General features: G+C 40.8%; 1 protein-coding gene across 1 annotated transcript; it reads left to right on the top strand.

Annotated features, from left to right (window-relative positions):
• Positions 1–6007: 6007 nt before the first annotated feature.
• Positions 6008–15147, top strand: Tbc1d8-9 (TBC1 domain family member 8/9). The gene is made up of 13 exons (XM_065238047.1): positions 6008–6158; positions 6265–6440; positions 7137–7960; positions 8026–8174; positions 8239–8344; positions 8475–9146; positions 9205–9360; positions 9422–9585; positions 9643–9907; positions 9975–10189; positions 13809–14338; positions 14401–14498; positions 14556–15147. Exons 1-13 carry the CDS (start codon positions 6115–6117, stop codon positions 14787–14789), a joined length of 3633 nt encoding a protein of 1210 aa, XP_065094119.1. The 5' UTR covers positions 6008–6114; the 3' UTR covers positions 14790–15147.
• The last annotated feature ends 863 nt before the right edge of the window (positions 15148–16010 follow it).

Here is a 16010-nt window from a genome sequence, read left to right as displayed (position 1 = left end):
ACGGCTGATTCAAATGTGCAGCGATCCCATCTGTCAAAACCATAGAAATGTTTTATCTAGATAAAAATAATTTGTCCAAAATAGATTGGACACGAACCAACTCATAAATTTTGTACGTGAGTTCGTGGCTAGGATAGATATTTTCCGCGAACATGGCGGCAGATGTCAGTTTTGTGATTTGATCAGATATTTCTTTGTAATATATATGATCATTCATGTCGGTTTGTCGCTGGTTACACCACCGACAAACCGACATGACACTTAATTTTGACTTATGCCCGAAAATCGTAAACGGCCGATTTAAATGTGCAGTGATCGGAACTGTCAAAACCATAGGACTTTTTTAACTAGATAAAAATAATTTGTCCAGAATAGATCAGACACGAACCAATTAATTACTTTTGCATGTGGGTTCCCTAATAAAAAATAACCACTGTTTTTACTCTCTTTTGCGTAAATTGAATGTACGTCAGAATCTGCATACTTTTTACACCACATAGTAAACTTAAAAATGCGTAGTTTTGACACCCCGAACAAAGTATAAATGCGTAATTTATACTCCCACATGGATAGTTAAATGCATAGTTTTCACATTGAAAAAAAAAAATATACCTACGATAAAACAAATTTTGTATTTCAAGTTCGTTTCAAATATTGAATGAAACTGAATAAGAATTTTAACAGCAATATTTATTTATTTATTTATTTAATTAAATGGAATAAATCCTTTCTAGATTTTATTCGCATCAATCGTCAAAACACTTACACCAATCCATCGAATCAGCGGTGCTGCCAACTCCTCCTCGACCCCCAATGGCATCACGTTTGGCGGTTTTTTAACGCCTTTTCTGGACAGTTGGCCCATGATTCGGAGGCATCCGCGGACATGATCTACATTTAGATGAAAGTTTAATTTAACACGTAATGAATACTCGATGTCCTTTTTTATTCGGTTAAATTTTTTTATTTGGTTAACAATAAAAGTAAATACTTTTATTACCTGCCAGTGTCGTAAATACGTCCTGTTCCAAAGTTTTGGACAATTCCTCCATTTTCCGCTGACCCACCGCTGACACTTTTGCAGAAATCCAGAACCGGGAACTGAATTACAACGCTGCTTTTCCAATGAACGCTGTTTTGAAAATGGCGGCACGGCAAATTTTCTTTTCTCAGCGGGGACTACTTTTTACACATTTTAGTTCGTCGTTGACATACTCGGAAATGCGTAAAAAGTACTTCATTTGTAACTTAAATCTAAACATTTTTTTACGTATAAACCGTATTCTAGAAAATGTGTAAAACATAGTCATAAAAGGAGTATTCTAGAATTACCGTGTAAGCTTTACAAAGTCAATTTACAGAACGTGATACATATGCAAACAGACATAACACTTCATTCTGGGTTATTGTTCAAGCATGTGTAACGTTCATTTTAAATATTATTACTTTCGCAAATCGCCTACCAAGTATTGGATCACCTTGACGTGTCTATGCAATCTATTCATTTTATTCTATTGATCTGCCGCACTTTTCTCTCACCCGTAAATTTTGACAGTTTTAGGTCCCATTCGGTCCCATTCGTTGCCGCAGAGGCAAAATGATAGGGAGCAAAAAGTGAAGTAAGGGATCGTGTACTGATCTATTGCAACAAAACTTTTGCGATCGCTACCAGCTATTTTTCGAAGCGAGAACTATGAAAATGACGAGGAAAGTGATGAAAGGGCCATATTACGGGTGTCACTACACGGTGATAAGCAAGTGATACTCAGAATAAGAGCCGTGATTACCGTACAAATCAAATGGGAATCACTTCACTGTGACGACAAGTGACAAGTTTTCACTGTGAAGTGACATCCGTAATAAACCCCGATGTTTGGATAATTTCCTTCACTATCTGACTTTTAGAAATAAAAATACTTCGACAGTGAGCATTCATAAGGGCGTATACGCGATGATCGATTCTCTTCATTGATTTTCTCTTTTCTTAATAACTCGCTAGATTTAACGTTTGTCGGTGCGTTTGTTGTTGCTTTTGAAAGCCAATACAACCTATTACAACTCTACATTGAACAAATTCTACAAAATTGTTTCGCTTAGCTGTAGCAATGCAAAGAGAAAAACGATGAAGAGAATCGATCATCGCGTATACGCCCTTATGCATGCTCACTGTCGACTTCTTCAGCTAACATTTCTAGGTAGAGCTGGAATTAGGGCGTAACAGCTTGTGGAAACAATGACTTCTAGCTGGACTTCTAGAGATGATTTCTAGGAATTCAAGGCACATCCACGCAGACCAACCTAACCATCGGATAGGGGAAGTCTTTCCCTACCCAATGAGCATGTTGTTTTGCGTGGGCGAGCCTTGAATTTCTAGAAATCATCAAGAGAAGTCATTGTTTACAAAAACTGTTAGGCCCTAATTCCAGCTCTATCTAGATTTCGACAGTGAGCATGCATAAGGGCCTATACGCGATGATCGATTCTCTTCGTCGATTTTCTCTTTTGTTAATAACTCACTAGATTTAACGTTTCTCGGTGCGTTTGCTGTTGCTTTTCATAGCCAATACAAATTGTTACAACTCTGTATTGAACAAATTCTAGAAAATTGTTTCGCTTAGCTGTAGCAATGCAAAGAGAAAAGCGATGAAGAGAATCGATCATTGCGTATACGCCCTTATGCATGCTCACTGTCGAATTCCTGAATGGTGCGGACTATAGATTCCATTGATAAGCGGAGGCACAAAAAGTTGTTTTGGCAACCATGGAAAATAAATGATCTTACTGGCATCCGTTAAAAAAGATCATGATAGAGCTCTTCGTTGTGCAGTTTTGTTTTGTTTCGTGCGTAAAAGTTCAAAATGAAGCGGAAAGCAATTTTTTGCAATAATGTATCGAGGAATGGGTTACTTTATCTTTCCTTCTTCCGTTGTCCGCGAAATAAATCGGAATATGGAGTGTGGAAAGCGTTTTGTGCTCATAATATTACAATACTTATCCCTCAAAAAACACCATGATGACGTCATGCTCGTTTGGCTACACTAACTGACAGTTCGTTTGGCTACATTATTCTTTTCCTCCGCTTATCTATGGAATCTATAGTATCTATAGTGCGGAGTCGGTCATGTGCGATCACTTTCAAGTTATTTAGCTTCGAGTCCTAAGTAAGAGTCTGTGTACACGGCGACAAATTTTACTCATCGCTGAGTTCCTGCACTTATGGCGATTATGAATGAACTAAACTCAAATTTGGGTCGTTCTCATTCACCGTGTACACAGACTCTTAAGGCCCACACGCAATATGGACGGAAGCGGAGCGGAAACGGGAAGTTTGACAGTTGTCACAAATGACATCAAGATGCCTAACCGAAGTCGATTTTGTTCTAACTAGTTTTCAATCCGACAAGTAGGCTACTCAGATCGGGCTTTTCCGCTGCCGCTGCCGTTCCACTTCCGCTGTCATTGCGCTTGGTCCTTTACTATAGTAACTGAGCCTGAATAAAATTTTCGTCAATTTCCTCATTTTTCGGCAGATGTTTTAGGTTTTCCACAGGAAACCATGAGACAAATTTACTCATCGCTGAGTTCCTGCACTTTTGGCGATTATGAGTGAACTAAACTCAAATTTGGGTCGTTCTCATTCGCCTTGTTTAAGAGTCACGGCAAGAGAAAAACATTGGAACTCGCATCACCGCGGTTTTCGAAAGATTTCCTTCACTGATAAATTTAACTATTCCCATTTTGCTTGAAATTTAATCAATTTGACATAAAACTCAGTTTAATCATATCGAATGATTAAAAATTAATCCCCTCTTTCTAAAAAATAAACATATCAGTGCCAACATTTCAAAGGGGCGTAATTGCTTTTGTAAACATTGACTTTAGCCGTCAATTTCTCACGAATGAAATCTTACCTCTCCAAAATTACAATGCTAGCTGGTAGAGGAAACATTCCTCTACCTGCTGGTGTCATTATTTTTCATGAGTGAGCTTTTATTCGCGAGAAATCGACGACTAAAGCCATTGTTTACAAATGCAATTACGCCCCTTTGAAATGTTGGCACTGATATGATATTAATCCTAGTTAAATCATGGTTGATTAGATTCTAGATTATCTTTTTTTGAATAAATTTTAATAATTTTGAATTCGATTTTAATAATTATTTTTGATTGAATTTTAATCTTTTTTGATTATATATCAGTATTGAAAAAGAATAAAATTTAAAACTGGAAAGATTATTTCGATTTTAATCATGCATGACTACTGCCGTAGTAATCATGGCTCGGACTCAATAAGGTGAAGCGGGAATCTGCATACTTTTTAAGCTTTTTTGATTTAATTTATCTTTGAGTGTTCCCTTTCACTTGGGGGCTGTTCATAAACTACGTCGATCGATTTTTAGAGGTTTAGACCCCTAGGACGTAGGTTCAAACTAAGAAGTGTCCAGTTTAAAAACAGTCAGATTCGACCAAGAAGTAAGTCTAAATTAGTGGCATTTTTTTCTCAGTGTGCCCCAAGTTTTTAATTTTTCTTTGAAAATTTCAATGATATTTAACATTGTACTCAGAAAATGAAGGCCTTTCAGATGATGTATAGAAACCGATATATTTTTTTCAAAATTAAAGAAGCCAACCCACTTAAACGCGAACCATAACTTAACCTTACCGAAAATGGTTAAATACTCTTTATAATCCCTGCTTAATTTTAACTGAAATGGCTATGGAACTTTACATGAACGATTGTGTGATAAAGTTTTACCTTACACACTAATCCAGCATTTAGTTGTTCGGTATTTTTTTGTACTGGGCTTACACGGTAAAACCATAGAGGTAACTCTAAGACTAGAAGGTCCCGAAGAAACGTGCTCAACTTTTTGGCTCAGCTCTGGTACTCTCTTCGGTCCCAAGCTAATCGATTCACCCCTCGAAACATAGGAAAAACCAATAACCCCTCATTTTATCTGTCAAACTTTCATAGCGAATCAAAACAAACATTGCGTAGTACTAGAATTTCGACTTGAATGGGATACGTTAATCGTTTGCTTGGGACCAATAGGCTAGTCAAGTAGTGAGCCAATTTAAAATCGTTAGTTTCGTATTGATTGTTGGTAAAACGAAAGATTTACTGAAAATTCAGTTTAAATCAGGTGAATAACCGACGTTCTGTAAAACACAAACTGAACTTCGGTATCGTTTGATGCAAAATACTGTACACAGAATATTTATTTACTGAGAAAGTCGTTAATTTCCCAATTTTCGTGATTTCACGAAAAGTCAGTAAAAATAATTACTGTGCACAAAGTAGTCTTTATTTTTTTACCGACTGGTCAGCAACATAGCCACCTTGTTTTACCGACCACGAATTGTAAAACTCTAACCTGTCAATTTTATTCCCGCCGCCATTTTAGCTCAGTAAAATCCGGGAGCAAGTGTTTAATCGCGCAGTTTTGTTAAAATTTGAATTATATCATGACGGAATTGAGTTGGTACCAACACTTATTATTTACTCTTTTTGCAGTTCCTTGATCTCCAACAAATTTTGATCAACGGTGCGGTGAATTGCACCAGGATTCATGCTTTTATTACTGCACATTCACTATTTTTAATATAACTGGGTAGCATGGTATAATAATGAACCAAATAACTGTCTTCTCAGTTAAATTGCAGCAAAACAAACAAAAAGAAAATACTGGGTTTTCCAGTATACGCAACTCGAACCAATTACTGAATGAACAGTTATTTTTGACAGATTGACTTTACGGACAGTTCGGTAATGCAAATTATTTCTGTGATGATTACTGGGCGATCCGCAATTCAAAAACCCAGCAAAATTTTACTGACTCCAGTAATCTAAAGTTAGTGTGTATGAATAATGATTCTTAGTTGGTATAAATTACAATCATCAGAATGCAAATTCATTCTACAACAGGAGGATAATTTGCTTCAGTGTCGGATGTCGAAATGTCAAAAAATTATCAACAAGCTCCATCTCGTTGTTGACAGTCTCACACAAAAATTAGTGCAACAAAAATGCTAATAGATTCTTTATCTGCTCGGAAAATTTAGGTAAAAAATATCGAATAAACTCCGATTGGGCAGTGAAAACTTCTCGGTAAAATGTGGATTCCTCCGCGGGAGTGTGCGATGCCGTTCGCATTGTGGTAAGTCCGCAGCAAAGCACCAATATTATCGACCTTTGTGTTCATCGGTGATCGATTTTTCCCAATCTGTATTTTTGTTTTTGTTCCGCATTTGCCTCTCTTCCAGGACCACCGAAAGTACGCTGACCACGTCCAACTATTTCCTGCTGCAGCACCGCAAAGGCCACGGCAGCCAGCGGGGATTTTCGTCGATGCTCGTCGGCACATTGGACAATGTCTTGGACACGAAACCGTCGCCCTATCGGATCTTACATGTTCAGCCGTCCACGGGACTTTATTATGGTGAGTCTAATCATAGCTATAGGTAGTATTCTGTAATTTCGAAATGGGTGTACGACTTAATCAGCTCCGGTCGATAGTGCTAGTTTAATTTGACCAGCGACGAGCTAGTTTAACCATTCGCACTAAGTTGTTACTTTCGCAAGAGCTTCTCGCACGCAGATAAGAAATCATATGGAAATGATTCATGATTCGTCCGTTGCCTTGTCTCTTTTACACATCTACGCTGTGATTTTGCAATGGTCGTGGTTTCTGTGCTTGCTCATCGCTGATATTGTCAAACATTAGAGGCTGGTTTTTGTATGTTTTACTCTTGTCCTAGATTTTGATCTGAGATCATCTAAGCATGCAAAGAATGTAGGTCAGGTGATGTTGTAATATTCACATATCATTTTTATAATACCACTGTAAAGGATCACCATGTGTAATAACGCTGTAGGCAATGTCTTTTTTAATGACCCTTAACCCTCTAATAATTCTGCATACTTTCTTCGGAATGCCTACAAACCAATATTTAAAGATGGTAGAAATTACTTTGGTCTATATCAATTTAGGGTTTCTATAGAATATAGCTTTATTTCTGCACAACACATTTTTTCAATTTACCCCGTCAGCAGAGGGTTAAATTTGCTTTGTGAGCATTTATTTCGTTGTTAAATTAATTCTACTGTTTCCTAAAATATTCCACAAACCTTACAGAAATTGCCTCGGACATCACACTGGAAGCGATTCTCAAAGATTGGGAGTGGCTTTCGAAGAACCTATTCCGGGTGATCAACGAAATGGAAACGGAAGAGGAAATCACCAACTTCACGATTTGCAAAATCCAATCCCTTCTGGCGCACTGCTCGCGCAATAGCGAAGAAATGGTCGATCCGACTAGCTTCCAGATCGTGGTCAACAAATTTCGGGACAAGTTTAAGATGCCCGAGGATGAAAAGCTGGTCAGTTACTATTCGTGCAGCTACATCAAGAGAGTTCCCCGGCAGGGTCAGATGTATCTCTCGCTGAACCATCTATGCTTCTATTCGTACATTTTCGGTGCGGAAAGCAAACTCCGGTTCAGGTACAACGAGCTGACAGATATCAAGAAGTCCGGCACGATGATCACGATCAAAACTACGCAGAACAAAGAGTACACGTTTGCTTTTCTGTACCCACCCGGCGAGGTTTACAATCTGATTGAGCAGTTGAGCAAGATTACGATGCAGAAGTTGATTCAGGATCCGGACCGGCCAATTGTGGATCACGATCCGGTGGTTGGACGGAAGATGGAGAAAAATGTTGGCTTCAAGACGGTGTTGTTGCGGGATTTGACGACCCGGCAGCTTTCGGATGAGTATCGGGCGCTTTTCCGGCTGCCGGCCGTGGAGATACTGGATGGGAGAATTACGTCAGCGCTGTGGACACCGTACACCAAAAAGCACGTGAACGGAATGATCTACCTGTCGCAGGGCTATCTGTGTTTCAGGAGCGATGTTTATGCGTTGGTGGGGTTGGTCATTCCTTTGAATAAGATTGTGGTGGGTTTTAGTTTTCTGGGGCGTGTGGGAGATTGGAATACTAATGGATCTTTCGGTGATTTCAGAGTGTGGAAAAGAAGGAAGATCCTTTCGATCGGTTTAGCAATCGGATCATCATTACGACGTCGGATGCCAATATCTTTCTGTTTTCGCATATTCTTGATCGTGATTTTTTGATTAGCCGAATTTCGGATCTGCTGTCCAAGACAGTCACGTAAGTTGGGGAGAAAATAGGGATATTATTCCAGGCTAGATTTTTGAATCATTGAACATTTCAGTCCAACCAAACCCACCGATGATATTGACTGGACAAAACAAGAACCACTGATGCACCTTTTCAAGGATCCAGATAACAAGGAATTCGATGATCTGCAGGCTGAAAAGGTCCGTATTATGAGCACTGTGTGAGCGTGTTTGTTTTGTGTGGGGAAATTCTCTTCTTCGAATGTCCGAATAAAGCTCGGACCCAAGAATTTTCCGTACTTCTCACGTTGTACTTCTCATCACTTTACAGTTGAAAAAGTGGGACGATCATTTCTCCATCTACGGTCGTGGCATATCGATGTTCCGGACAACGGAAACCATCAACCTGGTGATCGACGGCATTCCGGATCAGCTGCGTCGCGAAGTGTGGATGATCTTTTCCGGTGCAATCCATATGAAGCTGATCAATCCGGGCCTGTACAAAGATCTGGTTCAACGGGCCAAGGACAATCAAAAGTCGTCGACGTTTGAGGAAATTGAACGGGACCTGCATCGATCGCTGCCGGAACATCCAGCATTCCAGACGAACATTGGCATCATGGCTCTGCGAAGGGTTTTGCAGGCCTATGCCCTGAGGAATCCAGAGATCGGCTACTGCCAGGCGATGAACATCGTTTCATCGGTATTCCTGATCTACTGCGACGAGGAAGATGCCTTCTGGATATTGAGTTGCCTGTGTGAATCGCTGCTTCCGGATTACTACAACGATAAGGTGGTCGGAGCGCAGATCGATCAGGGTTTGCTGGACGAGCTGATCGCTAGTCATCTACCGAATTTGCATGTGAAGCTGGGTGACCTGGGCATGATCCGGATGATTTCGCTGTCCTGGTTCTTGACGATCTTCCTCAGCGTGATGCCATACGAGAGTGCACTGCACATAATCGACTGCTTTCTGTGTGATGGAGCAAAAGTGATATTCATTGTAGGCTGGGAGGTTGTTTTGAGAGGCAAACAGGTGGTAATTTTTGTTGCAATTGCAGATAGCTTTAAAAATCCTGGAATGGAACCAGGAGAAACTTTTAAACTGTAACGACGATGGAGAAGCCATGCAATTGCTGTCCAACTATCTGATAGGCATCTTTAACGATGAGGTGCAGCAGATCAAAACAATCGACAAAGATCGGAATCAGGCGAGGGTAATATCGAGAGTTGGATTTGCTTCGGGGAGCTTTTAGAAATATTGAAACTTTTTTGCAGAGTCAATCAGTGCAAACGCTTATCTACGAAGCATATCATCGATTCGGGAAAGCAATAACATCACAGAAAATTGAGGAACTCAGGAACAAACATCGGCGCTTGACGGTTCATCAGTTGGAGAAGGATTTGGAAAACAGTTTCGTCAAAAACTTCAAAGAAAATGGGTAACTTTCGATGTTTCAATCCATCAAACTCCAGTTCATGAAACCGTCAAATTCTAGCTACTTTGACGCCGAGGAACTACGGATGCTTCTATGCTACACCAAGGACGAAAAGCAGAATCTCAAAAACTGCAGCCGCCAATCTTTTGTGAACGGAAGCGAGCCGGTCTTTGACGCGGCCGTGCTGCACGATGTCAAGAAATGTTTCCGGGACAACCGATACGACTGTTTCCGGGTAGATTTTGATACCTTCCGGCGGCTCTTCATCGATCTGACGCCGTGGGGTCACGTGCAAAATATTGACGTGGCCGAGAAGTTGTTTAGAGTGAGTATCGCCATAATCCGTCTGGATTCTGATTTCATTTCAATTCATAATTAACTTTGGTTTTCAGCTAATGGACAAACAGGTGTGTGGATATCTTGAATTCAAGCAGCTCATTTTTGCGCTGGGAATCATTTGCTCAAAACGTGCAACAGAAAAGCTGAAACTGTTGTACATTCTGCATCTGCCACCGCTGTTGTCATCGAAGGAAATCGAGAGTAGTAGCCAGATGGGGCTAAAGGATTCCGATACGGAAGTTGCGACGGAGGCCGAGAGTTTCTTTAGGTAAGCCGGTACCGGGTTTAACTCGGATCTGTGAAGTTTAAAGCGAGCTTAAGCGGAAGGTTATGAGTTTCATTATTAGTCATCTATGGTTCAGGGTGGCCAGCAAATTGGGAAAACCGTGAAATAAGCGGGAATTTGAAAAGAAGCCGGGAAAACCGAGAAAAAGTCGGAAATTTGACGGGAGAACTTTCGCAAAACTGTCCTCAGAAATCCTTTGGAATTCTCCTCAGAATACCTTGGAATTCTGTGCTGAATTTCGTGAAACTTTCTCAAAAATTTAATTTACATTCTTCAGCATTTTTCTTTATTTATCTCAGAACACGATTCCTTCGACATTTTTCTCGGATCTCGCTTAAAGTTGTCTTGTGATTCTTTTTCAGTACTCCTTTGAAATTATTATCAGAAAATCCTCACAACTCTTTCCTAGGAATTCTTCTTGAAGTTTTCCCACAACTCCCTTGTAATACTTCTAAGAGTTCGTCAGGACTTAATCCTTGAATTAATTTAGGATTCTTGTCAGAGTTTCGTTGAATTTTTCTTCGAGTTTTTCTCAGAATTTTTAATTTTCGAAATTCTATAAAAAATTCTTCTTTTATTCAGGGAATAAAATATATTTTTGATTTACTCTAGCCAATTAACGTTGAACTTGAAACAATAAAACAACAAATTTGCCAAGGGTATGCTGCGGTTGTCAAAAAAAAATCCAATATCTAGAGCCACATGTGAAAAGGGCATACAACCGTTTTGTAAACAAATCTTTGTAAACCCTTTTGTCGCCAACCGAGGGTCTTACTTACCTTACCAATCAGGCTAAGGCCTTGTTGTCCTCTGCTGTCCGAAGAAGTCGTCTCCACTCTACTCGATCCATGGCCACAGTTCGCCAGCCTCGTAGTCTGCGAAGGGTCCGCAGGTCACCTTCTACTTGGTCGATCCACCTTGCCCGCTGTGCGCCTCTTCTTCTTGTTCCTGTTGGGTCGCTTTCTAGAACCATTTTCACTGGGTCATCGTGCGGCATTCTTACGACGTGCCCAGCCCACCGTAGTCGCCCAATTTTTGCAATGTGGACGATGGATGGTTCTCCCAGCAGCTGGTGCAATTCGTGGTTCATTCGTCTCCTCCACGTTCCGTCATCCATTTGCACTCCACCGTAGATGGTACGCAACACCTTCCGTTCGAAAACACCAAGGGCGCGTTGGTCCTCCACGAGCATAGTCCAGGTCTCGTGGCCGTAAAGGACCACCGGTCTAATCAGCGTATGCAGACAGTCAACTTCGTGCGGCGGCGAATTTTATTCGACCGGAGCGTCCTCCGGAGTCCAAAGTAGGCACGATTCCCTGCCATAATGCGTCTTTGAAATTCTCTGTTGGTATCATTTTCGGCGGTCACCAGTGAGCCCAAATACACGAACTCATCAACTACCTCGATTTCGTCACCGTCAATCTGAACTCGGGGTGTGAGGCTAACATTGTCTTCCCTAGAACCTCTTCCTTTCATGTATTTTGTCTTTGAGACGTTGATGGCAAGTCCAATCCGCCTGGCTTCAGCCTTCAGTCTGATGAACGTTTCCGCCATCGCCTCAAAGTTCCGTGCCATGATGTCAGTGTCATCGGCGAAGCCAAGAAGCTGGCTGAACTTCCTAAAGATCGTGCCATTCTTGTCTATCCCTGCTCTTCTGATCACACCTTCTAACGCGATGTTGAATAGCAGACACGAAAGTCCATCACCTTGCCGTAGCCCTCTTCGAGATTCAAAGGGACTCGAGAGTGTCTCCGATACTCGAACAACGCACATCACTCGATCCATCGTCGCTTTGATCAATCGCGTCAGTTTATCCGGAAATCCGTACTCGTGCATAATCTGCCATAGCTGATCTCGATCGATTGCGTCGTATGCGGATTTGAAATCGATGAACAAATGATGTGTGGGCACGTTGTATTCGCGGCATTTCTGCAGAACCTGCCGAATCGCGAAAATTAGGTCCGTGGTAGCGTGGGCACCCATCAATCCCACCTGGTATTGCCCCACGAATTCTCTTGCAAATGGTGACAGGCGGCGGCATAGAATTTGGGAGAGTAGAGGGACTCTATGACAACCAATTAACCACTTTATTCGAGCAGTTAAAATGACGTTTACTACCACTCGAACTTTGAAATAAAACATTATTTTGCCTGTGGACTTGGAGACATACTTCAAGTCCCCGCGTACATCGTACGGGTTAGGCAAAAATGTGCGTCTATCTTGAAAAACTGACGCATTAATGGCCCTTCGCTCATTTTCAACTTCTATTCAATTTTCATACTGCCGTACTCTAACGGAACTATCCACCTACCCTCTTCTAAAGATCATTCTCTAGCTAATAAATCATCACACTAAAGCTTCATATTAGCATTTCCAACCAACTCTGATTATTTTGAGATTTTTTCTTCTAGGACCTCGAGAAAAGTAGCCAACATTTGTGCGTTTCATAAAAAATATAAATTATTTGGTCCAGTTTTGTGAAATCGCTGGTAGAAAGTCACGCCAAAACTGCTTGACAAAGTGGTCAATTCAAAAAGTTTTGATACACCACTCTGCGACGTGATTCCCGGTAGTTGTTTACGTCGCGTTTGCTTTGCTTTTTATGAACAGGAAACAAATCCGCAAGACGGAAAGATGCCGCTGGAAAGAGAGAGTTGGAATATGCGGCGCAGTGGATCTAAAAGACAAGTGATGTTCTTTTTAAGAATAATCAACGGAACATCATCGGGTTCAGCCTTAGCAGAAGTCTTAAGTTTAGATGCTGCTCTAGAAATCGTATCTGTAGTGGCTTCGACCATGCTGAGAGTTTGGTTGACCAAAGGAACAGTACTGGCCGCGGAAGTAATGAGATTAGCGGAGAGTTGCTCGTCTTCAAACACACTAGCAAATTTGGCTGAGAACAGGATGTTGAACATAGACAGCATTAGAAGTGCTTCTAAACTGCAAGCAGCCGGCGGAGGTTTCGGTATGGTGACGAATGAGCAGTCTTGAACGACGGTAGCAGATGACGTTTATCAGTGAAGGTTGAGGAATCGGTGCATTGAGGCGTTGCACTGGAACACTTTTGAAAGACAACGTTGTCATATTTTGAAGACAAGTAAGACAGATGCGCTGGGTTTTGACGTGCTGGTACATCTATCGTACTCGTCTGATATATGAGTCTAACCGATTTCCACCTTTCAGATCTTGTTAGCACAAGATTGATAGAATCGACAAATGGTCGCTGTTATGGCTGTTTTTACAAGGTAAATCAGCCATGACAACGACCATTTGAGGATTCTATTAACCTTGTCCCTAAGCATGTGATCCACAGTAAGACTTTACATTCCAAAGAAGAGCTACCGCATAATAATTTATCATTTCTGTTACAGTTTTACTTTACGGTTAATCGATCATTAGTTTCATGGTTACCAATACTCTATAATTTTTTTTACATATTTTACACTTTTGAGTTACAAGAAGAGGTTGTAAAGTATGTGACTGATGTATGGCGATGATGATGATGATGTTATTGATGTCTTTGCTAGGAAATAACAGTTATGATTCGAGCTCATTTCGGTCAAATTACTGAATGGAAAATCTCGTATCTCCTTCCTTCCAGTGACAACCCAATCGAAACCATCAAATCACTTCCGTCCCCGATCGACATCAGTCTGGAAGCAACGGACGTGGAAAACCTTTCGCTGTCCCATTTCAACGCCACTCCGAACCTGTCCATTGACGAATCATCTACCAACGCTGAAACGTCATCGATTTTCTACGTTGATCTACCCGGCGGCTCGGCAATGGGTGCCGCTTCCGGAAGCAACGTCGACAAAGCCTCCACAGGCAATGCCAACCTGGGAGAGGGCGAATCCTACGGTTCGCGTTCGGATCTCAGCGATTTGGGGTTCAACAGGATCAGCTACGACGATGCAAGCAGCAGTACGACGACCAACGGACGGCGGTTGACCGGTAATGAAACGAGGAGTATCAGCAGTCTGCGGATATTCCTGGATGAGCCGGACTCGAATTTTACCAACAAAACCATTCCCAACATGACACAGAAAAATTTCCTGGCACTGTGGACTACGCTGCTGGAAATTCTTAACAAGGGCAGACGGATAGCCGATAGCGAAGTACAGCAAGCTTGTAAGTTTTTATAAGGGCGTTCTGCATATAGTGATTTTGATTAAATATTTTGCCATTTCCAGACAACAAATTAATTGATCTGGGGAAGTATGCATTTCTGAACAATAGTGAAGACAGCATCGACAGTCTCACTCAGTTTACATTCCCGAATCCAAGCGAGGTAAGGAAATTGAAACACTACGAATTCAACATAATTCCAAACAATTTTCTTCGGAAGACGGATCCCAACGGAAATCCATCAAGCTCCAATCCGGCTGAACCATCAACGTCGTCACCGAAGCGGAATTCCTCGGAAGATCGTTCAACGGAGGATGCCTGGGAGATTACCCTTAACCAATTCATCGCCACTACAGTTTCGGTCAGTTCCATAGATGAACATTTTTCCCAATCGTTTTCCATCAAATCAAGGGTGGAAATGCTCCAGAAGAACCGACGGAAGTGCAAAAGTTAGATTGCTTGCTATGAGTTGAGCTTGAGAAGGGGTAAGTTGGTGGTAAAATCAGTCGCTTGTACCAGCTTGGACGTGGCCACGCCTTTGGATCATACGTAAATAGAAACCGGAACTAGGCGTGGTCGGCTTGTTTTATCTTGATTTCGGTATATGAAAAAGTGCTCTTTCGTGTGAAGAAGGCTCCTATTCCGCTGCGATATGTACAAAAAAAAAAAAAAACAACACGATAATATCAACATATATACAACACCACACACTCATATAAATATCCCTTGTCAGGGACGGAACTAGACAAGGTGAAATATTCGGTCCGTAAAAGTGTACCTTTATCACACAATATTCTTGGCAATTGTAGAGGGACATATTATTGTTATGGTTTATCTCTGCGATGATTATAAATTATAGTGAAAGCCATATTTTTTTAGTGTAAATCTGAAGGTTGTGTTGTGGTTTTGATGATCCGAAAGCCTTCTGATGATGATTTTAATCCATTCATTTCGGATTATTAATCATTTGAAATCACCCTCCCCATGGACATGGAGGTTGACGGTACTGAAGCAAAGGGTTATGTTTAATTTATTTATATTTGCAACGATGATGATTTCCCATAGTGACACATATCACCTTCTTAATGCTTCAGTATACCTCAAACGATTAATTCTTGGTTGTTAATAGAACTTCCTTGATAAAATCGGCTGCTTCATGCAGACTGAGCAATTCTGATTATAGTATCAGATTTGTTCTGTATACAGAGAAACTGGGAGGGCTTATTAGAAACTTCTCACCAATAAAGTAATGACCTTCTAGTAAATTTTGCATATCATTTTATTAATATTTTATTTTATTTAAGCATATTATTTTTGTTACAGTCAATTAGTATTAGCATACAATACAAGAGATTTAATATTACTTGCTCGGTTTTGCGTAAAATAATCAATATGTATTTTGCTTGTAATTACCTATGAATTTTTTTTTGTGATTTCAAAATTTTCCTAGTTTGGTTAGAAGTTTCGAAGCTAACACATGTCCACAGGCCTAATAGAAAGATAGACAGACAAAGCGTATCATGAAGAATAGTTGCATGCAGGGTTGCTTCCACTCACTTTCTATAGATGAGTGATTTTCGGAGTTTTGAATTCGTTAGATGTTGTAATGGAGGTTTGTGTTGCTGGATGCGGGAGGAGATTGAAGGGCGGGTGTTTGACGCATAGAGCCTGTCAA

Source organism: Ochlerotatus camptorhynchus, unplaced genomic scaffold, assembly GCF_037179485.1.
Source record: "Ochlerotatus camptorhynchus isolate MF236.1 unplaced genomic scaffold, CSIRO-AGI_Acam_v1.1 ptg000689l, whole genome shotgun sequence".
Classification (NCBI taxonomy): domain Eukaryota; kingdom Metazoa; phylum Arthropoda; class Insecta; order Diptera; family Culicidae; genus Ochlerotatus; species Ochlerotatus camptorhynchus.
This window is presented reverse-complemented; position numbering and strand designations above follow the sequence as displayed.